We start from the raw sequence: 26,938 nt of genomic DNA, 5'->3' as shown, positions 1-26,938 counted from the left end.
TCTGGCACCAGGTGAGAATTACAGTTTTAAAAGCAAAATAAAATTTAAAATATAAAACTTTTTAGTAACAAGTTTTAGGTCATGGTGTTTAATTTTTTTTAATGTAGATAATGTGTTAACTTTATGCTCAGCAACCTTGAACTTGTCCACTTAAGATATATCATCAAAGGCTAAAGTTCAGTAACAAACCTGCTGAAGGATGCTCCATCAGACTCTGAGCTGAACCTTTGTTACAGAGCAAAAGTAAATATTCCAAATATAAAATTTGAAAAATACAGCTAAAAAGAAATACATTTAAAACATCTATCATATTACTTCTGCTTTAAAGGTGATTTTGAAAAACTATCTTGTAGTCAATATAAAAATCATATTGTACTTAAAAGATAATTTCTTAAAAGATATCCGTGTCTTCACATATGTTTATGAAAATATTTAAGGATGTACACACATGATCTACCTCATGAATTATTTTATCTTGAACATCTGGCTTTTGGTTTTTATTTTATTTTTATTTTTGTCTCATTTTTATGCTTTTGTGGATGAAGCTGAAATGAGCATCTTCTGTATAATTTTCGTTTGTTTTTCTGTTTTAGGATTGCTTCCTTAGGATAGATTGCCAGAAGTGGAGTTACTGGGTCAGAGGGTATGAACTTAAGAACTTTTTCTTTCTTTTTTTTTAGTAGAATTTTTAATTCTGCTGTCTAGTTAATTATATTCATTGAGAAAGGGAAAATACAATGACTGTATTTGTTATAGGATTATAGCTGATGGTAAGATTCTATGATTAGAAAAGTTTTGGGGAAATTTCTAGGATATATAAACTTTGTGAACATGATTTACCTCAGCATTCCCTGAACTTCAGTGGGCACTGAGTAATTTTTTTGTGATGCACTTCTTAATATTTTGTGTCGTACACAGGGTAAAATCTTTGAACTGATCCAGAACTAATTTGTTTTATTGGTTAAATTATATTTATGGGCTAAAGCAGCTAGATTAAACTAGGAATAGTTAAAAAGAAGGATACTAAAGGATATTAAAAAGGATAGTATCAGTCTTTAAAAGGCCCAAAACTTTAATAATTTATACTTTCTACATTGATTACTAAAGATTATGTTAATACCTAGAGAGTATCAAATGCTTTTGTAGTCTTTAATAATACTTTGAATACAGACCTATAACATGAAAGTAGAGATAATATTTTTTTCCTCCCTGTTTTCTCACAGAATGTGAAAACCTTTGCATCTTCTGATAGTCTAGCCAAGGTCCAAGAAGTAGCAAGCTGGCTTTTGGAAATGAATCAAGAACTGCTCTCTGTGGGCAGCAAAAGACGACGAACTGGAGGCCCTCTGAGAGGTAACTCTTCCTCAAGCCAGGTGGATGAGGAACAGATGAATCGTGTGGTAGAGGAGGAGCAGCAGCAGCAACTAAGACACCAAGAGGAGGAGGAGCACACTGCAAGGAATGGTGACATTGTCCGAGCAGAACCTAGACCTGGAGACCAAAATGATTCCCAGCAAGGACAAGTGGAAGAAAACAACAATCGATTTATTTCAGTAGAAGAGGACTCCTTGGGAAACCAAGAAGAACAAGAGGAAGATGAAGAACATGGTGGTGAACAAGATGAGGAAGATGAAGAAGAGGAGGAAATGGACCAGGAGAGTGATGATTTTGATCAGTCTGATGACAGTAGCAGAGAAGATGAACATACACATAGTAACAGTGTCACAAACTCTAGTAGTATGGTGGACCTGCCCATTCACCAGCTCTCCTCCCCATTCTATACAAAGACAACAAAAGTAAGTATATTCAGTTTATGGTAAACTTGACATAACTTTCATACTTTTATCTTAATTGGGATAATGTTATTTTCACTGTCTTTGTATTACTGCCAATGAAACTTCACATCTGAATTAATATAGTGAACTAATATTTACTTTATAGAAAATATTAGAAAGTATCACAAATAGAAATAGTGATCATGGGGTAATAAAAAAAAGAAGGAAATTGATCTTGTTTGCAATGAAAAATTATTAACATCAATTTTCTGCTCTCTGCTGGGGCAAAAAGGGATTAGTAGTTTGTGTGGGGTATAGAATCTTTGGGTGAAATGCAATTTGTGTAAAGCAATGAAAAGTCTTTGCAAAGTATGGCCAGTGTCACGTGTTACTCTTAAAAGGCAAAGGCACGTGAAATTGCCTCAAATTAGTTCTCTATCATTTGAAAATTAAGTAGAAACCATTATTATTATTATTATTATTATTAATACGTTAACTATAGTTGGGAACAGAATTTTTTATTTTGAATAATATTTTGAATATTTATAGATGTAAAATAATGTTTGTAGTAGTCCACTCTTATTTGCTAATGTTTAAATTTTACAGTGAATCACTGATGTAGCCTGTAAATAGTACATTAACAGATTTGATATCACTTCCTTCCATCTAACTTGACCTACTATTGAAGTATCTTAACTCATATGGGTAAAAATTTGCATTGCTAAGTTATTTTTGCTTCAGTTTGTAAAACTTGGACTCTTAACAAATGTTTTTATAATTTCTATAGCTCATGTACAGTTAGATTTTATTTAGTTCCTGTGACCTAGGAAAGAAATATTATATGCTGGTTTTCTACTTTACCATCCTCTCCTCAAGATGTTAAAGCAAAAGCTTTGAATCTCTGCCAGATGTATCTACTAATGGCAACTGTAGCCCTGTTTTTACCCAGCTCCTTGACTCCTAGTCTTGATTTTACTTTCTCATGGCTACTGTTAGGTTTTTAAAAAGAGGTAGGTGAGTAAGAACCGCACCAGCACGCACGTGGTATTCAGATAAGGGGTAGGTTTATTCAGTAGACCTGCTGGGACCAGGCAAGGGTGGCACTCCACGTGGCTGGGAAAGGCCTGGGAATGAGAGAGAGCTGGGAAGAGAGGAAAGAGAGAGAAAAGAGCAGAGAGAGGGGTAAGAACAGTAGCACTCACGTGGTATTCAGGTAAGGGGTAGACCTGCTGGGACCAGGCAAGGTTGGCACTCCACGTGGGTGGTATTCAGATAAGGGGTAGGTTTATTCAGTAGACCTGCTGGGACCAGGCAAGGGTGGCACTCCACGTGGCTGGGAAAGAGAGAGAGCAAAAGAGCAAGAAAAGAGCAGCAAGAGCTAGAAACGAACAGAGAGAAAAAAGGGAGAGTCAGGGCCTGGGCTAGCCCTTATGTAGGGTATGGGTGGGGAAAGGTGTGGCCACATCAAATTCAGATGTGACCTCTTCCAGGTGTCCCAGTTGCCTAGGTAACGCAGGTACTGGGTGGACACTTTGCTGCGAGGAGGGTGGAGTCTGCTCGCCATCCAGGAGCGGACCTTACAGCTACTATATCAAAAAGAAAATTTCTCCTTTTCTTGAAGGTTCAGCTGGAGGAATTGGGGCTTTGGAATTTCAGATCCCAGTGCATTATCTAAATAGGAAAAAGTTTAAACAAAACCAAGTCTTGTTGAAGAATGCAAACCAGTTAAGATTTTGGTTACATTTTAAAAATAAAAGGCTCAGTGTGGTGGCACATACTTGTAATTCCAATTCTTAGGAGGGGATCTTGAGTTTGAGGCTAACCAGAGCTGAACTGCAAGTGACAGACCAAGATCCTTTCTCAAAATCACAACAAACAGCGTAAACATACCAAATCTAGATAGGTAACTTTTTTTTTCCCCCCCCAAATGGAGACGTCATCATAGCATTCTATAGGTTAACTAGAATTACTCTAATTTGACTGGTATTTTATTTTTGGTTTCTCTATGTAGCCATAAAAGAACATTTAGGTATTCCTTATAACTGAAAATAACTTATTTAAAAAACAGCCTTATAGGCCTGGTGGCTCATGCCTGTAATCCTAGCTACTCAGGAGGCTGAGATCTGAGCATCGTGGTTCAAAGCCAGTTTGGGCAGGAAAATCCATGAGCCTCTTATCTCTAATTAGCCACCAGAAAACAGGAAGTGGCCCTGTGGCTCAAGTGGAAGAGCACTAGCCTTGAGCTCAAGAGCTCAGGGACAGTATTCAAGCCCTACAACAATAACAACAACAAAAAGTAAACTAAGCCTTGTAAAAACTTAGGATATCTTTTTTTTAGTAAGTTTTTTATTGTGAAAATACTGTATAGAGGGGTTACAGTTACATGAGCAAGGTAATAAGTACATTTCTTATCAAGCATTGTTGCCTTCTTTGTTTTTCCCCTAGCATCCCTTCCCTCCCACCTCCTCAACTCCTTTCTCCCATCTCCCCTCCCTGCCTAAATTGTAAAGTTTGTTTTTTGACAGACTGTCTTGTACATACAGGTTGACCCATTGCAACAATGAGATGTACAAAAGACACTATGTCAAAAACTCACGGTATCTTGATACATTTGTTTAAGTTTTTTCTTTCAAATGTCTCACTCATAACCTGTTAAGATTTATTTCAGATCTGTCCTATTAGGCTGTATTTCGTATCTTATTTGCTGTTAGGGATGTTTCATTTAATTCTGAGAAAAATTCTGTCCCTTCTTTGTAACTTACATTGTAGTAATTAGTTACATTCTGTCTTGTTTTACTTATTTATGGGGGGTGACATACTATGATCTCAGTATACCCTATGTCAATTAGGGGTACATTCTTGGATCATTGTTAACTCTGCTTTCAAAAAAGTTGTAATTTGAAATTATTAATTGCTTAAGGTCTAAGCAAGTGAAAGACAAAGCTAGTGATAAAATGTATCTTGCTTGTAAATCAGTGTTCTGTCCCTTAGACACAAGTAGGAATACATACAAATATTTTTTAACCTATAACAAGTTTAAGGCCCTTTAAAAATTCTCAAGAATACCAGTTTTACAATCATTATCCAGTAATTGCTCATGTTGTGATGGCTCATGTCTAATCATAGCCACTCAGTAGGAGATAGGATTGAGGCTTGAAGCCAGCCTAGACAAAAATTACAAGACCTTATATAAAAACAATTAATTCAAAGCAAAAAGGGCTAGGGACATGGCTTTAGTTGTAAAGTGTTTGCCTATGATCCTGAGTTCAAACCTCCATACATCAAAAAAGGAAGCACTGTCCTCACCATCCCCATTTAGCATTGGGATCTTTCTGTAGGAAAAACTTAAAAGCATCCTAGAATTGTACTTCAAAAGAAAGTATGTAAATCTACAAAAGAGAAAATAGCTTTTAGTAGAAGTATATTTTGCATACTTAATAATGATTTTTGCTGTAGTTTTTCTACTAAACACTAGAGGGCTCCGTAGCACCTTATTTCTATGATAGAGCTGCTTTCATGGGTTTAATAATACTATGCTTGTCTCTTGTTCAGAACTTGGAATATTTGGAGCAGTTATGTGCATTGTTTTACATTGTTTTATACCTACAGAGGATTTTTATTTTAAGTAACCCAGTAGGTTTTTTTTTTTGTTTGCTTGATTTTGTTTTTGCTAATTTTGTAACAAAAAGTGTTAGTGACTCTTGGGATAAATGTCTATTATGTTCAAATTTACTGTGATTTGGAAATTTGAGTACACATTTTGAAAAAGTCTCAAGGATCTGCCTAAAATCAAAACTCTTTCCATGATTAGTTGCTCTGGGCTTCCTGAGCATATTTATGTGAGAAAAGAATGATATCTAAAGTGTCATCGTTTCCCTTCCTTCCTTCCTTCCTTCCTTCCTTCCTTCCTTCCTTCCTTCCTTCCTCCCTTCCTCCCTCCCTTCCTTCCTCCCTTCCTTCCTCTCTCCCTCTCTCTCTCCTTCTCTCTCCCTCCCTCTCTCCCTCTCTCCCTCCCTCCCTCCCTCCCTGCCTGCCTGCCTGCCTGCCTTCTCTTTCTTTCTTTCTTTCTTTCTTTCTTTCTTTCTTTCTTTCTTTCTTTCTTTCTTTCTTTCTTTCTTTCTTTCTTTCTTTCTCTTTCTTTCTTTCTTTCTCTCTCTCTCTCTCTCTCTCTCTTTCTTTCTTTCTTTCTCTTTCTCTTTCTCTCTTTCTCTCTCTCTTTCCTTCCTTCCTCTTTCTCTCTTTCTCTCTCTTTCTTTCTTTCTTTCTTTCTTTCTTTCTTTCTTTCTTTCTTTCTTTCTTTCTTTCTTTCTTTCTTTCTTTCTTTCTTTCTTTCTTTCTTTCTTTCTTTCTTTCTTTCTTTCCTTTCTTTCTTTCTTTTTCTTCTGGTACCAGGGTTTGAGTTCAGGACCTCATGCTTGCTTAGCCATTTGTTTTGGCTGGCTCATTTACTCAGTTAGCTGGCAGTCTACTTGTTGATCATACCACCAGCCTGGAATTTTGCTGGTTATTTTGGATATGGAATCTCACAGACTTTTAACCACCATCTTAAAGATCTCAGGTGTCCTGAATAGCTAGGATTACAGGCATGAGCCACCACCCACAGAGAGTTTCATTTATGTCCAAATTAACCCTATTAGCATAGAAGGTAAGGCTGTGAGGTATACCCACTGAGGCATCTTGAACTAAAGACTATTTGAACAGTTCAGTTGATTTTCCTCATTTTCTTCTGGGATCTTTTAGGGAAAGAAATGAGGTTTGTAACCACAGGCCCTAAGCAGGTAGTTATGAATTGAAGTAAGCTGGTAGTAAAATATAGTTCAGCTACTCATAAGAAGCTACTCTAGTATTATTCAAAGTGGAATACTGAACTGGCTTCATGGGAAACATTTGGAGTGCTTATTTAAAAATGCTGGTTGGGAAGAGGTAGGAACATAGCCTGAGTGGTAGAGTGCTTATCTAGCATGGCAAAGGCCCTAGGTTCAATCCCAGTGCTACAGGATACTGCAGTAAAAATTAATACGGTAAAAAGGAAAAAAATATGGCGAATAGAGATGAAGACAATAGATAAGATTAGAGATAATATATGCACACATCAATTATATGTGGAAAAAACATGGAGGTTAGTGAGAATATTCCACAATCATTTAACTAGACTCTAGGGTTAAGATGTTCATTTTTAATAAGCTTTCACATGATTCTTATGTAGATGTAAGTTTGTAGAAAACTGGCCCATAATTTAATATCATTGCTAATTTGTGATGAAATCATAACAACAGTATGTTGAGTCATCAAGTGTATTAGAATCATCAATAGTGGTAGTCAGGGAGTGGCACATGAGAGTGTTTTCAAATACTCATCTCTGCATAGTAAGTTGATTGATTGTGAAACATTTAACCTCTTCATGTGGTACAGAAAAGGATGGTGGTAGTAGCTGTCATACAGTGTAATTGAGGAGTCAATGAAATAATGTATGCAAGATATTCAGGTATCTTGATAGTTGTAAAGGTTAGCTTATTACATCTTTCATAAGGGCAATTCTAATTCCATAGGTGTATGCTAAAACTAGGTTAACTAGTTCAGCATAAATAACATATTACCAAAATGTTTTTCTTTCTTAAGATGCTCTCTCTTAAGTGAGTTGAAACTGTCCTAGTGATTTTTGCCTAAGTTATTATGGCTTTTAGCGTAAGAATTTTAGCTCTTTGTTTTGTTAGTGCTAACTTTTGGTCCCTAATAAGTAATTATTTGTTAATGCTAATACTATAGAAAGATTTTTTTTGGGGGGGGACCTAAAAGAAAAAGTTGATAATCTTGGGGCATTGAATCATAACATGAAAATGGTCAGTAGTAACTACTCAGGAGGCTGAAACCTGGAGGGTAGTGATTTGACGCCAGACTGGGCAGAGGAGTCTTTAAGACTTCATCTCCAATTAACTGGTAAATTGCTGTCTGGAAGTGTGGCGCAAGTGGTTAGTGTGGCAGCCATCTGTGAGATGTTGAGGCCCTAAGTTCAAGACCTGGTTCCAGCACAAAAGAATAAAAGAATATATTTGGGAGGGATGAAATCCATGTCATGTTTCTTAAGGTGTTCTTGACTAAGTAGCTGACACTGGAATAAATGGAAGGGAAGACTTTGGCACATCTATAAAATTTTTCAACACAGCGAATAGATGATTATGTAGAACAATGAAGCATTAGTTTCTGACAGTATGAATTCTCTGTTTAGAATGCATTTTAGAGAACACATCTTGTAAATGCTGTGTAACTAATAATTCCAGGATGTTAACTTCTTCCTCCTAACAGTATTATAATAGTGAATTCATCTTGCATGTAAATGTTAACCTCTAAATAGAAGAATGATGACTATTTTCAAGGATCATAAGCATTAAAAATCCTATTAAAGATTGTTTTAAAACTTTCTTCCTTGAAAACTTTCTTCCTGTTTTATAAAAATGTGCTTTGCCAGGTTGTCAGGTTGTCTTTGCTGAAGCAGTTAATGAAGGCGGCTTCTCTCCTTTAGAAATAGAAGTTGCTTTTAGGAGATGTTACTTTCAAAGCACAAGCATTTCAAGTTTTTAGGTTTCTGTTTGGTCTTAAATAGCAGCTCATGGACACTGAAATCAGATGCAAATAAGGATAAAGGTACTGGTGAATCTAGGAAGCGCTAAGAGTTATTCATTTGGCATAGATGTTGGTTCTGTATGTCTACATTATACATTTAATTCTCTCTGTAGACTTGTTTATACTTTACCAATAATGCTGCCCAATCTGTCTTAGGATTTAATGCGTAAAAGTTTTATGTATGCTTAGGTACATCTGGATTAGAATTTAGTTCCAGAGTTTATTTCTGATCATTTCATTCTGTTACTTTGTTCAGAAAAGAGTAAAACTCTCAACATCAGTCTTTTATTTCATTTTTGTTGTATTTTGATGCTAGGCTTATTTCCCCCAGGAGAGGTAAAGAACAGAGCTTGCAAATTAATATCTCATAGACTTTTTTGAAGTACATTTAAGAATATCTTTGCATATGTTTGTCATTTGTTGTCCCTTAGCAGACCACCCAAAGCTTTGTCAATTACAAATATTATCTAAGCCCAATAGCGGTAAACTTCCTTATATCTCCTGTTAATCTCCTAGTATTCTTAGACAATTTCTCCCACTTTCCATTCTGAAATCTTTCTGTTTCAGGAACACTCAAATCATGAGTATTGAGGTTTGCCTTAAAATTTTCTTGATAGTTTTACTTAATGAGAAAGAATAAAAACTTAGACTTTAATTATAAAATTAATATTGGTACTTATCAGACAGTGCATATTGTTAAATATGAGTGATATTAGCCACAGCCCATTTAGGAATGAGCCCTAAATATATATTTTTATAGCCTCATTCTATATTTAATGTAAGTAATACTAAAGTTCTATGCTAAAGTACTTTCATGAATATTAATAAATCTCATGTTCTTGTAGTATGCTATTGAAACTTATGAAGTTGTCTTGTGTTTGTCTTGCTTGAAATAATTGTGTTTTATTTATAATTGTATCAAAGCCTCAACAGTATGGGAAAGTTATCTACTCCCCTCCCTTTAGTTTGTTACATTCTTAAATTGTCAAAACACCATTGGATATTTTCAGCTTTGTAGTTTTCATGGAGAAATCCATATGCAGTGTCAATTTGCTTAACTTTCTAAAATAGCTCAGAATAATTTTAGTTAAAAATTTTAAAGACATATAATAAAACCACCTATATTAGTCATTGTTAACTCATTGATAACTCAAGTGAATTACTATGTCTTTATTTATGGCCTGCAACAGTATACAGAATTTTTTACAAGAGAAATAAATATTAATCCTTAATTTAAAGGTTGATGAGCTGTTTATATTTAAAACTTGTCCATAATGATGGACCTTAATAACTACATAGTAAAGACATTAATGATAGAATTTAAAAGTGAATAGTAAAGACCTTTTATATTGTTTTTTACATTTGCATTTTATTTTGAAAATTGTCAAAAACCAAGTTTCTTTCAATATCTCACTTTATTATTATGAGAGGTTTTTGCATGATTGAAATACCTGTAATTACTGTGTCATTTTTGTCATACTTGACTTAAAGGTATTACTATAATAATCATCAACTAAATTCTTGGTGAGCAGCTGTTTAAGGCCAGTTTAACAGCTGGGATAACCCAGCATAGACTGGAAAAGTTAAACTTAATCGTGAAGTAACTTATGTTGTAGTCATTGAGGAGTTGACACTGGACATTGCTAAAATATTTACAGAATTTACTCTGGTAGTCAGATTGTTTTAATTTAAATTTCTTTAAATGCCTAAGGAAAAAATGAGGAAAAAATTATATTTCAAAGGTAACAACTGAAATTTTTACACAGATATAGGAATAAAACTCAAAAGCTTGCTTATTTAAAAAGTAAAATATTCTTTGACCATCACAAATTAGACCCTCTAATGGGTAGAACATAGCAAAAATACAGATGATTATAGTATAAAATAAACAGTCCTGTTGTTTTTCTTGAATTTCATCTTTTAATCAGCTTCAAAAATTATGCATGCAATTTTCTTCTCGTACCTTGGTGTTCTCTTATTTTACAATGCAAATACCTGCCTTGAACACAGGCACAGATAGATAACCTATACTCAGGCAGGTCAGGTATATACAATACCAGGAGCTGGTGGCCTACCCTTGTAATTCTAATTACTCAGAAAGTTGAGATCTGATTATGGAGATTTTGAAACCAGTTCAGGCAGGCAAGTTGAGCCTCTTATCTCCATTTAACCACCAAAAAGCCAGAAGTGGAGGCTTGTTTTGACTTGTAGAGTGCCAGTCTTAAGTGTAAAAGCTGAGCAAGGAAACAAAGTCCCAAGTTCAAGCTCCAGTAGTAGCAAAGAAGAAAACAAAAGAGGAAAGACACATACACACACATAGATACACATTGAGGTTTGTTTTTACCAATACAGGTGATTAGCTTTCTTGCTCAGCATTTTGTTGGTTGTTTTGAAGATAGAGTCTTGCAGACTTCTTTCTCTGGACTGGCTTTAAACCATAGGTAAAATTACAGATGAGAGCCACTGGTACCCAGCAACGTGGAGTTTCATTTGGATATATTATTTGACTATAATTTCCCTATTCACTAAAGGAAGGGTTACCATATTAACAATCCAGAATGTTACAAGAAGCTCTACAATGCGGTTAGAGCTATAATGTGCACTTCAAGCTGAAAAGGACTTAATTCTCAATCATCTGGTCATGGCTTGTCATTATGGAAAAGAAACTTTGAGAAGTCTGGAGAAGTCTTGATATACAATGAAGTGTGATACTACATGCCTTGGGCCCTGGACTGAAGAGGTGGAGATGAGAGGATTCTCTTTGAGTTTTGGAGTTTGAGGCCAGGCTTGAAACTCAGTGAGACCTCACTCCTGGAATACTTTATGAAAAAAGGGAGAATCTTCTGCTCTTAGCTACAGGTCTTTGCTCAGATCCTAGCCTTCTGTTTAATAATGACATGAAAGAAAAGGTAGACAATCCAGAATAAATTAGTATAACAGTAGTTTTGTAGATGTTACAAGAGGACTAGAGTGCTTGGATCTGTGATGTACTTTTACAAATACTCATTTGGTGATTATTATGTTATATGTAACATTTTTATATAGTAGTTTTTGTCAGTATAAACTTTTAGAAGGAAGAAAATCAAAGTATTAATTGGACAAAATGTATTAGTTAACTTTATAGAGATCATGTTTGAACAAATTCTTTAGTTGGGAACAAGTTCTCTCTAGTTGTCTTTTTTTTTTTTTTTTTTTTTTTTTTTTGGGTCCGGTCGTGGGACCTGAACTCTGGGCCTGGGTGCTGTCCCTCAGCTCTTCAGCTCAAGGCTAGCACTCTACCTACCACTTGAGCCACAGCACCGCTTCTGGCTTTTTTCTTTTTGCTTATGTGGTGCTGAGGAATTGAACCCAGGTCCTCATACATGCAAGGCAAGTGCTCTACCACTGAGCCACCTTCCCAGCCCCTCTAGTTGTAGTCTTTCTGGATAACATTTTTGAGAACTGGAGTCTCAAACTCTCAAGACTAAGATTCTACAATACTTCTAGCTTCATTTTTAGGTGATTTCTCTCCCCCCCCGTTGTGGGGCTTGAAATCTGGGCCTGAGTGCTCCTCCCTGAGCTCTTCAGCTCAAAGCTAGGGCTCTACCACTTCACCCACAGCACCACTTCTGGTTTTCGGAGTGGTTTTATTGGAGATAAGAGTCTCATGTTCCTGCTGGGTCTGACTTTGAACTGAGATCCTCAGATCTCAGCCTCCTGAGTAGCTTGGATTACAGGCGTGAGCCACTTTACAGAATTAGTGCAAGTCTTTTTTGAAATGTGTAGATAATATACTGTAAAATATTTGCTCCAACATTGTTATGTGTGTCTATTAGAATCCCTTCCTAATGGATTTAGAACCTAAATATAATCAACAAAGCACCTTTTTAAATCCAATTTTAGCAGTAGTAGTAATCACAATTGGAGTTGAAGCACCGGGCACTTACTAGATGTGAGGCATTATTCTATAAGCTTACCCTAACTCATTTAATCTTCACTATGGTCATGTCAAGGTCCCGCCAAGATTTCCACTAGGCAGTTTGGATTCAGACTCCATGATCTTTAATGTTTTTGGTATCATCTTAAAAGCATTTGTTTTTAAAACTCTCTATTGGAGGTGGGAGTGTTCTTGGTGGTTTTCAGAATACTGGAAATGACTTGGAGCTAAAACTTACTTTTCCAGATGTTTGAATATATCCATAATGGGGGTTGTCAAATACATTGTTTATGATTTCCCTCATTGTTTAGGGTCTTTTTTTTTTTTTCTATATTTAAAGATTTGCTCATTTTCTCATGTCTTGTCTTTACATTGTTCTTGGTGGTGGTGGTGGTGGTAATGGTGGTGGAGATTATACTGGAGATTAAATTTAGGGCTTCACTCTTGTGACAGAGCTCTACCACTTCACTCTGCCAGCTATTTTGCACATTTCTATATTTGTTTGGAGAAATTACTTCAAAAGTATGGTTATAGCTAGGCGCTGGTGGCTCACGCCTGTAATCCTAGCTACTCAGGAGGCTGAGATCTGAGGATCAGGGTTCAAAGCCAGCCTGGTCAGGAAAGTCCATGGGACTCTTTATCTCCAATAAAAACTATTAGAAAACCGGAAGTGGCACTGTGGCTCAAGCGGTAGCTTGCTTGTCTTGAGCTGAAGAGCGCAGGGACAGCGCCCAAGCCCAGAGTTCAAGCCCCATGACTGACACAAAATAAATAAATATGGTTACTTGAATTATTAAACTAGATAAAATGTGTAGTATATCCCTTTGGAAATTAGTATTCACTTTGTTCATTTGCTACCTTTTCACAAAAATACATTGTTCAGACACAATTCCATTTAGGATTAAGTTTGCTGAGGTTGCAATGACTTGTATCGTCCAGTTGAGGGCAGCAATTTACCAATTTATAAAATTGAATTACACTAGCACCACTTAGTGTTTACCAAAACCTAGGATTTAATGTAAAGCAGTCTTCATTTTCTTTTTTTCCACTATTTCTTGTAGATTATGTCTATTATGAGGGAAAACTAGAATTAGGAAAACCAAGACTCTTTTAGTTCATTAGAAACTATCACCCCAAGATTAGGCTCCAGTGATAGGAAGATAATAAGAATATCCTTATCTTTATTAGATAATGTGAATTTAAAGTTCTTTGAGGGCTTTTAGCTTACATATTTGATTTTTAATGCAAAATGAATATTAAACTTAATACAGCACCCCTTCTTCAGGTTCTTTGCATTCAAGTCTTATTTACTTTATATTAAAGTAGGTATTATAACTAGGAGGCAGTTACATTCCATGTGAAATTTTTTAAATGATATAAACTATGAATAAGGTTATAGTATACAAACCAAGACCTGTGTTACAAAGTGAATGTCAAAGGAGATGCTTAAGCTCAGATGAGGCTAGTTTATATTTACCTTGAAGAGTAGTAATACTCTGGTCTCCCAGATAAGTCCAATTTCCCCCCTATAGTATAAATTTGTACATTTCCTGTACCCTTATACTATCTTTTCTTAATACTTAATATCTGATGGGATTCTTTAGTAATGAGATTTTTATTATCATTTCCTTTTAAAAATTACTAATTTTTTATTGTAGTTGAATACTACAATACAATATTTCAATGTTTAATTTTATTTAATACCATTTACTAAATTCAAAATATTGTATAACTATTACCATTTTCTATTTCCAGAACCTTTTCATTTTTGTAACTGACTCAGTTCCAATTACATACTAACATTTTTCCCCTCTACCTATTACTGGCAAGCACCTTTATATTCTTTACCACTGTGAGTTTTACTATTTGTTATGTAAGTGGCATCATGTAATTTGTCTTTTTGAAATTGGCCTATTTTGAATAACATAATATCTAATTTTCATCCATTTTGAGGCATAATTAGAATTTGTTCCTTTTTGAATACTCAGTTGTTTGTATATGACACAAGTTACTTCTTCAATTCATCAATGTTTTAAGTTGCTTCTCCCTTTTAGTTATTATAAATAATGCTGTTAGGATTATGGGTGTACAAATGCCTATTCTGATCTCTGCTTTTATCTCCTATGGGTGTATGTACATTGCTGGGTTTATCATATGGTGGTTTTGTGTATAGTTCTTTTTGGACTGCCATACTGGTTTTCACAGCAGCAATGGACATTTTTACATTCCCACCAGTGATGCAGAAGGGGTCTAATTTACCAAGTCTTGGCTACTGCTTGTTACCATCTTTTTTCCTTTCCTTTAAAAAGATAGCCATGGTACCCATGAGACTCTTACCTCCAGTTAAACACCAAAAAAAGCTGGAAGTGGAGCGTGGCTCAAGTGGTAGAGTGCTACCCTTGAGCTTAAAAGATGAGAGGCAGTGCCCAGGCTCTGAAAGCAAGTTCCAGGAGCAACGTGCATGTGTGCACACGAACACACACACACACACACACACACACACACACACTCATTGTAATATATATGAAAGGGTAGCTCATTATGATTTTCACTGTCATTTCCCTAATAATTGATGATGCTCAGCATCTTTTCATGTATATATTAGCCAGTTCTTTGAAGAAATTATTTTCATGTAACTAGAAGTACCACCCCTGCAAATGATTTTCACTTCCTAATTTTATTTTAAGTTGTGGTATCAGAGAACGGTCTACTAAAAGAACATAACACCAGAGTGTGATTGGTAGTACTTTCTTGTGTATGAATTTGTCTCCTCAGTGATACATTTCCTATTTAGTAAGATAAATTTCTCAAGTAAAAAGTCACTTCTAACATTATCTTTTCTAATTCTCTCTACGTATCACCCTTTGACTTCCCATAATAAGGATCTGTAACAGCCTTTTGAGTTCTGTGAAGAAAATGGTGGGCTGTTTATGGGAAGAAAAATACATAAGGAGAGGACAAACGAGCTCACTAAATGTTGGGGACAGATAGTCCATACAGATAATCTGTTAATTCTCACACTCAAGTTTTTATCCACTGTCACCATTTTTAATCAGCTAGGTATCCATTGTACTATAGAATCATGCTCTGTGTGCCATTTAGTGAAGAAATGGTACATGTATGAGGGTGGGCCCCTAATTTTGTATCGTCGAGATGGGGGAAAGTATACAGTAGTATGTTCACATTGATAAAAATCATTTGTCAGCTTTCTTAAAGGAGAGAGGATATCCTTGTCATTCAGAGACATACGCTTGTGATTACTGTCCATCTAAGGTTATTTTACAAATAACACTTTGTTCACATATGTGCACATGATATTCTGGAGTTTACCTTAGGGTCTCATATGTGATAGGCAGGTGCTTTACCACTTGAGCTATATATCTCCAGCCCTCCTTTTTATGTCTTTATAATCAATCATGTAGCTATTCTACTTTCCAGAGAATAAGTGAGTTGTTTAGAATTCTGAAGAAACACAGATAGACAGTTTCTGGTAGGAAGATTAAGGACTATGAATAGGTAGAGGCATGAATTTGCTACCTCATTGAACATGAGATAATGTTATGTATGGAAAAGGAGAGAGCACACTTATGAGAGCACACTTGAGAAGAACTCTTAACTAATGTTCAGCTGAGTCTGAACAAATGTGTTTGTAATTTTTACATGTGTAACCACCATCCTTAAGATTGAAACATAATTAACAATATTAAGAGATTAAGGTTGCTATAGTATAGGTAAGGAAAAAAAGGCTTAACCAGATGTCCAAGAGAAGATACAGTGTGGGTATTTTTTAGTTTTGTAAGGGAAGTTTTACTTTCGCTTTCTAGGGAACACCTAGGTTAGCGAGTTGAAGAAGTACAAAAAGGGACTGGAGCACAGCCCTGCTTTGGTTGTATCTGCGCTACTGACTTTGTATGGGAGCTCACCAGCTGTTTGACTGGCAGGAGCAGGAGCTCTCACTTGAGGAGTTTATAATTCCTGGCTATTCTAGGATAGTTTGCGCTTCACCAAGCCTCAGACAGGCCAGGACATCCAGTAGGAGAAGGTTGAAAGACAAAAGCAGCAGGCCTTGGGTTCTCAGCCTTTTAAAACAATTATTAAGTTATAGATTATTTTAATTTGATGATTAGAGTTTTTAGTAATGTGCCTGTATTACATGTAGAGAGTATTCATCAACCAAGAGGAGTTTTAAAATGTCAAAACCGGGAAAAGCTACTCTAAACCATGGCTTGGTTCCTGTTGATCTTAAAAGTGCAAAAGAGCCTCTACCACATCAAACTGTGATGAAGATATTTAGCATTAGCATCATTGCCCAAGGCCTCCCCTTTTGTCGAAGACGGGTAAGTCTTACACATTTGAAAAATATGAATGTTTATTTAAATGATATAGTTCTGCCTCCTTTAGCAAAGAAATGCTTTGCATTTCAATTAATATTTATAACTAAAGCTAACAATGCATTGTATATATAGCTAGGGAAAATTTACACTAGTGGTAGTTTTATCATGTACTATAGATCCCAGAGATTACCCAATCTGCTCTTTTGTCTCATTTATTTTTCATGAGATTAGAGTCCTGTCAACTTACTTAAAACCAGTAATGTGAAGGATATATTTTCAAATGCATTAATAAATATTAAGACCTCAAAATTGTGGCTTTTATTTGGCATGAGGAGCCAAAAGCTGCTTGTGATATTCTCCTTATCCATAGGAATTATAGCATGTAGCCTGAACAGCGTTCCAAGTCCTTAGGCTTTGTTGGCCCTTTAAGCTGGGTTATTTTTAAAGACTTTCTTAAATTAAAATTTAAATACTTTTTTTGCTGTTACATACATGAAAGACCACATGCTGTTGAGTAGTAGTTACGATATAGTTAATGCAAATTGTTAACAAACATTTTGTGATGTTTGTTAACCTGTGCTAATGTATAATTGAGTTATGATCTCTTGGATGTTTTTCAGTATGATGTACTATTCTTTCTTACCAACTTGTGAAGGTGTTAGGGCTATGTTTTCTGAGTTAGTATGGCAATTCTTATTTACTTGTGGTATTTTTAGATCTAAGATATGTTTATGATACTAAACACATTTGAAGCTCAACACACACATGGGCACATGTACTCATAGACACATACACATTCAGACATACATATGTGAACATAATGTACGTACACACACACACAGACACACACACACACACAAACACACACACACACACACACACACACACACACACACACACACACACACACACACACACACACACACACACACATCTATCTCTGTCTCTTTGGATTTAAATGAGTGCTGTGTAATCATTGCTGTTAGTTTCCTCTTTCTCTTTTTTTTCCCCCGTTAGTGAAAAAGGAGCATTCTTGTAAACAAGAACAAATTTCTATAATGCCAGAAAAATAGTTTTGCTTTTTGCTGGACAGATAATCTTGTATGTAGTAAGACTTAGGTAACCTTCGTGAAGTACATTTTCTAACTAGCTTAGTTCCTACAAATCATTTCTACTTCTCCAAACAAGTGGCAGCCATGTTGGAAAACATTTTGAGTGAGGTTAAAATGCTATCATTTGAATATTGAAAGTAAGGTACAGATTTCCTTGTTTATTTTTTCTCCTTTACCCTGTCTTCTCAAAGCATTTATTTTGTCTATTTTCGCTGTGTCTGTTTATAGTTTCTGCTGAAAGAGTCACTGATCTCAATGGTTTACAGAAGCCTTTGATAGTCTTAAGGTCATTATTATAATAATTTGTAAATTCAAAAGTTGTAAAATAAAATGCCAAACTATAGATAAGTTTAAAAACTGAGTAACAGAAGTATGAGGCCTGTTTTAAAAGGTTAGGATATTAACAACCAAATTAATTTTTTTCTCATATAAAATATTTCTAACAAGCTCAGTTTTAGCGTATAGAGAATTACTTCATTATGTTACAGTGTAGTTCTTTTTTGCTTTTATTTTCTAACATGGTTATTAATTTTAAAGCTTGCGGAAAAAGGTTCCATAAACAAATACAATAAAAATAACTTTGAAGTTTTTTTCCCCTGTGTGCTTCCTAAGGTCAGTATTCAATCTGACTTTTCTAGGTTACTGTGTTATGTTAAAATATAGCTTTGCCGTTGTAATAACATGATAGAATTAAATATGAAATTCATGCTAGGAAATTTAGAAAATTCCTGAAATTTAGAAAAATCTTAAGAAGTATTTGAAAGTTAACAAATTTGTTTTTGCCTGACTGTTACTAGTTTACTATTGCATAACTCATTGACTTTGGCTCTTGGAAATATTAGAGGGATTATGAAACTATATCCTCCCTCCTTTTTTACAACTGGTTAATTTAGCTAGCTTTAAATGAACTTGTGTCCTCTGTCATCTTAATTTTTTAACTTTTCCTTAGTAAAGCTTAGGAAGCATTTAAATATGCATCTGTCTTTATCAAGGGTTTGGAAAAGACTTTTGATGTGATAGAATATTTTGTGCCAGACTCTTGTATAACTCTTATATTAGATATATTTAGCTAATTTCAAGTGGGGTTGCCATGTGCTTTGACAGTAATTTTTTTCTTAGAATAGTGATATGGATGCAATATAATTATTACTTAAAATAATACATGCAGTCTTATTTCATTAAAGTATTGTGGGTACTGAGTTAATGTTTGCATGGTTAATATCCTGACTAAAGTTAAAAAATACAAAGTTTGAAACTGTAAAATATCTATAAAATTGTAGCCACAGCTCAACTACATATCTCTATCAGAGTTGAGGGAAAATTATTTACTTTACCAGCAAGTTTTATAATAATTCAAGTGGCCTAACACAATTACCATAAATTTTTCTAGACTATATGAACAGTGGATTTACTATAATGATAAATAGTGAACTAGCTATTTATCAGTTACTTTTAAAATAGAAATGTTTTTAGTGTTGAACTTCTCTTAATTAATTTCCATTCGCTAAGACTTCCTTTGTCTTAACTATAGGCTGGAATGCTTATTAAAAGTAACTTCTACTAGTTTTCCTTAATATACAGGAAATTTGGGAGTATAACTTGTAACTGGGAAAACCTTGAAGTATCCTTTAGGAAAAAAGAAATTTTGAAGAAATAAGAAATAATTTTATTTTTCCTTTGAAAAATTCTTTTGAAATTAGAAGACCTTCATTTATTAATATGTTTCTTAAACTATATTGCATAATATTTGCATTTGAAACATCTAAAATAAGATTGTAACAATTTTTTTCTTGTATGAGAAATGATGGTATCTTATAATAGTAGTATGTTGAAACAAAGTCACTTTGTGACAAACCTCATTTCTTCAACTCATTTTGTTTAACTTACAACACTTTTAAATACTTGGAATACTCTTTAAGTTATTCTTCAGTGTAAATGTTTTGGTAGAAATTTCCAAGTGACATGAACATACTTGGGCTTTTTATTTTAGTGTTTTGAGACACAATGTTGCTATGTATCCTGAAAATCTGACCTTGCTTCTGCTTTCTGAGTGTGCTGGGATTACAGATGTGTACTACCACACTTGGCCTAATTATTGGATTGTATGGGACTTTTTTTTTCTTTCTGACACCTGTGGACTCTGCTCATATTAGACAGATTTAACTTTAGAGTTTGTATACAATAGACTATATTAGAATGGAGTAGACCGTTGGTGGGAAGGACAGGGTATAGAAGTGGGACAAGGAATTGTATATCTAAAACCCAGGAACCCAGGCAATAGTGAAAAATACCATTGGGATTTCTGATAGTTGAAGATAGTTTTATAGTGATTATATTCAGTATCAAGTTCTATTTCAAGTTACATGTATTTTATGTTAAAATCCCTACTATGTTGGACTTAAGGATTTTCTTCATTATTCATTTTCTAATTGTAAAAGACAAACCTGCATTTGCCTTTTTTTTTTTTTTTTTAAAGTGCTGGGGCCCTGGGCCTGGGTGCTGTCCCTGAGCTTTTTTGTTCAAGACTAGCAAACAGCTCCACTTTCAGGGTTTTTTGTTGTTGTTGTTGTTGTTGTTGTTTGTTTGTTTGTTTTTTTGTGGCTAATTGGAGATGAGAGTCTCATGGACTTTCCTGCTTGGGCTGACTTTGAACTTCAGTCTTCATATTTCAGTGTTCTGAGTAACTGGGATTACAGGTGTGAGCCACCTATGCTTGGTTGCATTCACAGTTGTAATGTTCTCATTAGTACATAACCATATCATTTTCATCTCAGGTGCCTTCAGTTGACTTTCTAGTAGGAATTACTAATTTATGAATCCAAATACAGACTTTTAATAGATTTATTGGGAAAACAAATTTAAGAGTTACTACTCTGCTGAATTTATTAGTTATTTAGTATCTCCCAAACTCTTAAGTGAATGGTTAAATAGTGGATTTTTATTTCACTCTTAATTTTGATATTTTACTTTTCTTTATAAAACTAGGACATGCTTATTATAGCAAACATATGTATATATATGTATATATTACAATTTCCTATGTTACTCTACTGCTTGGAAATCACCACAACAATAGTTTTAAATGTTATTGGTAAGCAAAATTGGCACTTAAATCCATTTTTTAATGCATGGTTAATGTCTCCATGGCCATAGATATTTAAAAGTATATAATCTGCATTTAAGAGTATATACTTTGCCAAATGAATGTACCATAACTTCTACAGTTATTGATTTGGATAGTGACACACTTTGAATGTTTTTATACGGACATCTTTAACCACATCCTTATGCACAGATTTGTGGAAATAGAATTATTGAGCCAAGAAGTATGAATTGCATTAGATTTTTAGTAAATATTGTTAAATTAGGTTTCCAGAAAATTATTCCAATTAAAAATAAGGACCACTATTTAATATTAACAAATTACTTTTAAACAAATTTATTCCTCTTATTCCTTCATTATACTGTATACTGTATTAGTGTACTTTGATGCTTATTGTAGATTTTCTATCAAATGAATTTCTTCCATGTTTATTGTAGGTTTTTTTAGCCAAATACATTTATTTTCAGTTTGAAAAAATTTGGAAAATATGAAAGGTTTTCATATATATGAAGTAAATATCACATAGATATACATGCTTCATGAAGGAAAATATAAGTAGATCAAAAATTATTTGTGATCTTATTTTTCATTCATATACAAAATTATATTTGACATAGACCTGTTACATACATTATTTCAAAGAATAATTTTTTCTACTCATGCTTTGTTCTATGTGTGTATTTTTAAAAATACTAATTTAACATAATTTTTACTATAGTCTTACAGCTGTCTCTGTTTTTATTAGTCATTATGCATGTTTGCTTCTGAATTTTAGTGAGATAGTTTTACAGTATAAATGACAGCCTCTCCCAAAGTGTATTGCTATTAATAATCTCTACTATAAGAGCACTTCTCATGATAGTAGAAACAGCTGCCAGATACTTGCCTGTTAGTCTAAAATTTCTGTCATAGATTTGCCAGTTAGCCCAACCTAGTTTACCTTTCTTTCTCTAGCCACGATTAATTCTTATTTAAAGTAGTTGTTAAAGGTTTGAATATTAACAAAGTGAATGAGGAAGAGCACTTTTCCTTAAGGAGGCCACAGGGTGCCTTTCTGTCTGTGATACGCAGATCTCATTGTCATCATTCTATATTCTTACATCGAAACCAGAGGAACACACTGGATTTAATGGCACATACTTATAATCCTAGCACTTGGCCACTTGGTTGGTAGCACCTCTTAAATGTAGATAATAGTATACTTATTACTGAGCATTATATTGGTCCACTATGCCTGTTTAACATTTAATTAACCTGAAACATAATTTTATGGTGGAATTTCATGCATGCATTGTTTGAAATCTCCTTTCCAAACAAAAGATAGGGATAAAGGAACTAAGACACAGAGGCTTAGTATTGCCAAGTAGTGGTTCTCATCAATAATCCAGCTATTAGGGAGGCTAAGATCTGAGAATCAAGGTTTAGAGTCAAAACCTTGACTTTCATTTCAGTTAACCAGCAAAGAATGGTGTGGGCTCAATTAATAGTGTGCTGGTTGTGACAGAAAAAGCCAAGCAAGAGCATGAGGCTCTGAGTTCAAGCCCATAATTGGTATATACACCTATATGCAGACACATACCCCCCCACCCCCAAACACACACGAGTAAAGTTTAAATATTGATCTCAAAAGCACAGGACTAGCCAGGTGCCAGTGGCTCACACCTGTAATCCTAGCCAGCCCGGGTGGGAAAGTCCACAATATCTCGAATAAACCACCAGAAAACCACAAGTGGCGCTGTGGCTCAAGTGGTAGAGTACTCACCTTGAGCTGAAAAGCTGAGGGATAATGCATAGGCCCAGAGTTCAAGCTCCATGGGGAAAAAAAAAGAAAAGCACAGCACTAGTTAGCTAGTTGGTTTTGATTATGATCCATTATAGAGGTGTTATGATAACATTTGAGAGGAAAATATTATTTGGGTAAAATTTAAATTTTTTACGAGTCTTGAATGTGAAAGTTAACATTTATTAGTTATTCATATGTATTTAATGACTTTTTTTTAGTGCCTATCTTGGGGCTTGAACTCAGCGTCTGGGCACTGTCCCTAAACTTTTATGGTCAAATGTAGCACTTTACTATTTGAGCCACAGCTGCACTTCTGACTTTATTTAGTTTTTGGTGATTAGTTGGAGATAAGAGGCTTACTGATTTTCCTGCCTGGGTTGCCTTTGAACCACCATCCTCAGATCTCAGCCTCCTGAGCAGCTAGGATTACAGGCATGAACCACTGGCACCCAGCTTTAATGACATTTTTTTTTCTTTTTTTGGTCAGTCATGGGGCTTGAACTCTGAGCCTGGGCACTGTCTCTCAGCTCTTCAGCTCAAGGCACGTGCTCTACCTCTTGAGCCACAGTGCCACTTCCGGTTTTCTGAGTGGTTTATTGGAGATAAGAGTCTCACAGATTTTCCTGCCTGGGCTGGCTTTGAACCTCGATCCTCAGATCTCAGCCTCCTGAGTAGCTAGGATTACAGACGTGAGCCACTGGCGCCCAGCTTTAATGACATTTTTATGTGTGAATAATTCAAAGCAGTTTACTTAGGAACAGTTTAAGCTTTTCAACAATCCATAGAACTGTCTTCAGTATTACTTTAGATTTAAAAATGACTACTACTGTTATGAACATGTAGGGGCAGTATAGTACTGTTTTTGTAACTCTCTTCTGCAATTTGGGGTTTTAAACTTTAAATGTCACAGGTAAAAGTTTGCTCTTTGAGAAAATATAATTACCTTTTAAAAGAATAATTAATACTACTTTAAGTTCAGATTCTTATGTGTATTTACAAAGTGTCTTGTGTTAAAAAAGCTCATGGCCTTGATTTATATTTCAAATCAAGGAATATGTTTAGTATGAGAAGAAAATGCATTTGAAGTTAAGCAATAATATAAAAATAAACTAATGAAAATAGACGAAGTACTATAAGACCAGTGCTAGTAGTGTGCTCTTTACTTACTACACTGTCTTTTCAATGTTAAATGTTTCATTAGTGATTTTTTTTTAAAGATAGCAAACAAATAAGGCTTAGTTTTATTTTAGGATTCTTTCACTGGTAAATACTATTTTTCAGTATCAAAACAATTCAGGATATTACACATTTTATTACAAAACTTAGCGTGTTATTCCCCTTCCAACTTACACTAAAAAGCAAACAACCAGGCAGCCATTGCTGTTTATTCAGTTCCTCCAATGTCTGAAAATGCAGACCTAAACAGCATGGATGGTAGAACCAAGGTCTTGAGTTCTTTGCTCTATTTGGGCTTGTAAACTTAAAGTTATAAACTTAAAGATGATAGTGTTAGAGTTCTTGTAAAGGCAAAATGAAATGAACTATAGGAATTATGTGGTATACACTCACGTGATAGAACAGTATTTTCTTATTTTTGTTTAAGCGCTAGTATTTTGAAATGGTTTTTACTTATAGTCTTTTCAGGTTATAAAGATATCTAGCACCAGTTTTGAATAGTTTTCTTGAACAGTTTCCAGAGTGATTGTTAGTCTTACCAAAATGGAACACACTAAAGCACATGAAAAGTTAATGTGATTAAGTTTTACTCACATTGTGTAGATTCATTCAGTGTAACTGTTGTATATAAAAAATAACCCCATTATGTCCACATTAGTGAAGAAAATGACACATGACATCTTGGAGGTTTTCAAATCTTCAGAATAAATGTGTTGGCTTCAAATTAGATTTTTTAACAGAACTGAATAGAATTAAAAGCAGAATTTATGGATTTGTGTATTAGCTGCTAAAATGGCTAATCATTTTTTATAGTTTTAAGTTTTAACATCTTTTTTTCCTCCCAGTCCCACAAACTGGTAATTAAGAAATAGAACATACTTGTTAACATCTGTAAAGACTATCTTATGAAAATGGTATTCATTGCTCTGCAAGAATTGATACTTTAAAACATTTAAAAAACTGACACAGACTTTCACAATCATGGTTAGGAATTCAGATCTTGCTTTGGTGCCCTGTACTCTCAGTTTTTTCTATTCATGTTTACGTACCCAACCCCAAATACACACAGAGGCCCCACACAAACAAGAATCTAGCCTCAACCTCTGTTTAATAGCTTATCAACTATGTTCATGCTGCAACTGCTTCCTTGGGGGGGAAGTGTTGCTCTGCTGTTTCCATATTAGCTTTGTTATCGTGCAGTATTTTTCAGCTGCTCATACTCATTACCATACAGCTGGTGTGTAAAGTAGACAAGGAAGCAGGCAGGAGTTACATTGGCTACAAGAATAAGAAGCTCTCTTGCAGATGGGGTGCTGGCAGATGGGGCATGTGTTTTGAACAGGTTTTTACTAATAAGAGTGCATTAAAAATCATTTTGAGAAAGTCCAAGGTCAGTGTTCTGAATTCAGAGCTTGAGAGGTTGTTCAGCTTTTTGTAGACCTTTTTAGAATATTAATTAATATAAAAAGTAATAAATGGTAAACCAAAATTACCTCCAAAGCATCAAATGAGCTTGTTACTTATTTTAGTATATTTTTAATGTAATTTAAAAATCACCAATGCAGTTAGCATCACCAGCGGTGCTGTCATAACTAAAATACATTTACCTAAAAAGTTCCAAACTGTGGTTTATACAGAAGAGCACCTGTTATAATAGGATATTTATTAGTAGATGAAAGCCAATGGTGATTTAGCAGAATATTTATGACATTGATGATGAAGTTGAGCTATAGATTATCTGTGTCCAAAGTTAGGAGTATATATTGCATATATATATAGAGAGAGAGAGAGAGGGAGAGAGAGAGAGAGAGAGAGAGAGAGAGAGAGAGAGAGAGAGAGAGAGTGTGTGTGTGTGTGTGTGTGTGTGTGTGTGTGTGTGTGTGTGTGTGTGTGTGTGTGTGTGTGTGTGCTGGGACATGGCTCAAGTGATAGCCCACTTGTCTAGCAAGCATAAGACCTTACAGTAAAACCTTAGTACCATTAAAGGTAAAAAAACAGAAAGAAAAAAAAATCCAAACAAGTGATAATATCTATTGTTAAAATTTTTCCTACTTATTTTGTGTACCTACAAAACCAAAGAAAATGAGATGTCATTGAGGTAACTGTCAGTGGAATCCTAGTCCTTCTGTGTCCCCCTCACTCCCCTGCATAGCTAATGAAATGCTACATACATCTAAATGGTATATGTTATAAAGCTTCATATCTGTGTGAGTAAATAAAATAATTTAAGTGAGATCTTTAAGTTCTTTATATCTCTGCCCTGTTTTAAATTTTGTTTTTGTTTTTATGCCAGTCCTGGGGCTTGAACTTGGGGCCTGGGAGCTGTCCCTGAGCTATTTTACTAAAGTCTAGTGCTCTTACCACTTGAATCACACCTCCACATCTGTCTTTTTGCTGTTTAATTAGAGATGAGTCTCATGGACTTTCCTGTTATGGCTGGGTTTAAGACATGATCCTTAGGTCTTAGCCTCCTGGCATGAGCCACCTGTAACTGACTACCCACTTACTTCTTTAAAAAAAAAAAAAAAAGTTCCAGGAGTAGAGCTTGAACTGAGGGCCTTGTACTCATTTAGCTTTTTTTAAAAACAGTTCACAGCTGGTACTCTACCACTAGACCCACACCTCTACTTCCTGCTTTTTGCTGGTAATTGCAGATAAGTGTCTCTTGGAGTTTTTCTGCCTAGTCCAGACTGGCTTTAAGCTTAACCTTCTGAATATCTAGGAGTGTAGGCATGAGCCACTAGTGCCTAGCTATATATTCAGTTTCTGTTAATCATTTTAAAGGCGCAGAAAGTCCCTAACAATGGAAATACATTTTTATTACACAGCAAGTTATATTTCCTTTCAATTTAATTTATTAGACATACTTTACTTTTTCCTAGGAGGCAATAAATATGTAAGGTTATAAATAATGTAATGCTAAATGATAACAGTTACAATATAAAATGATTCACACATACTAACTCTGATTCTTAAAAGTTTTTCAAATGATTTTGAAGGTTAATATTTGAAATCATTTTCATAGTTTTGTTACTGTTTTATAGAATAGGTCTGATCTTACTAATACCTTGTAAGTCTTATTTTTTAATACCTTAGTACTGTAGAAAGCATGTGAAAA

General features: G+C 34.8%; 1 protein-coding gene across 4 annotated transcripts in view; it reads left to right on the top strand.

Moving 5' to 3' along the window:
* The window catches only part of Fbxw7 (F-box and WD repeat domain containing 7), a 116,169-nt gene that overhangs the window by 50,308 nt on the left and 38,923 nt on the right, over positions 1-26,938 (top strand). For 2 of the 4 annotated variants that reach the window (XM_070022207.1, XM_070022208.1), the window contains exons 3-4: positions 594-643; positions 1,224-1,796. In XM_070022207.1, the coding sequence (XP_069878308.1) occupies positions 1,293-1,796 (504 nt within the window). In that variant the 5' untranslated portion in view covers positions 594-643; positions 1,224-1,292. Of the gene's footprint in view, positions 1-593; positions 644-1,223; positions 1,797-16,471; positions 16,650-26,938 lie in introns of those variants that run through there. The other 2 variants (XM_070022210.1, XM_070022209.1) reach the window with 2 other exon arrangements.

This window comes from Dipodomys merriami, unplaced genomic scaffold (genome assembly GCF_024711535.1).
Source record: "Dipodomys merriami isolate MVZ:Mamm:240054 unplaced genomic scaffold, mDipMer1.0.p SCAF_15, whole genome shotgun sequence".
In the NCBI taxonomy this organism is placed as follows: domain Eukaryota; kingdom Metazoa; phylum Chordata; class Mammalia; order Rodentia; family Heteromyidae; genus Dipodomys; species Dipodomys merriami.
Note: the sequence above shows the minus strand (reverse complement) of the source record. Positions and strands in the feature narration are given on the sequence as shown.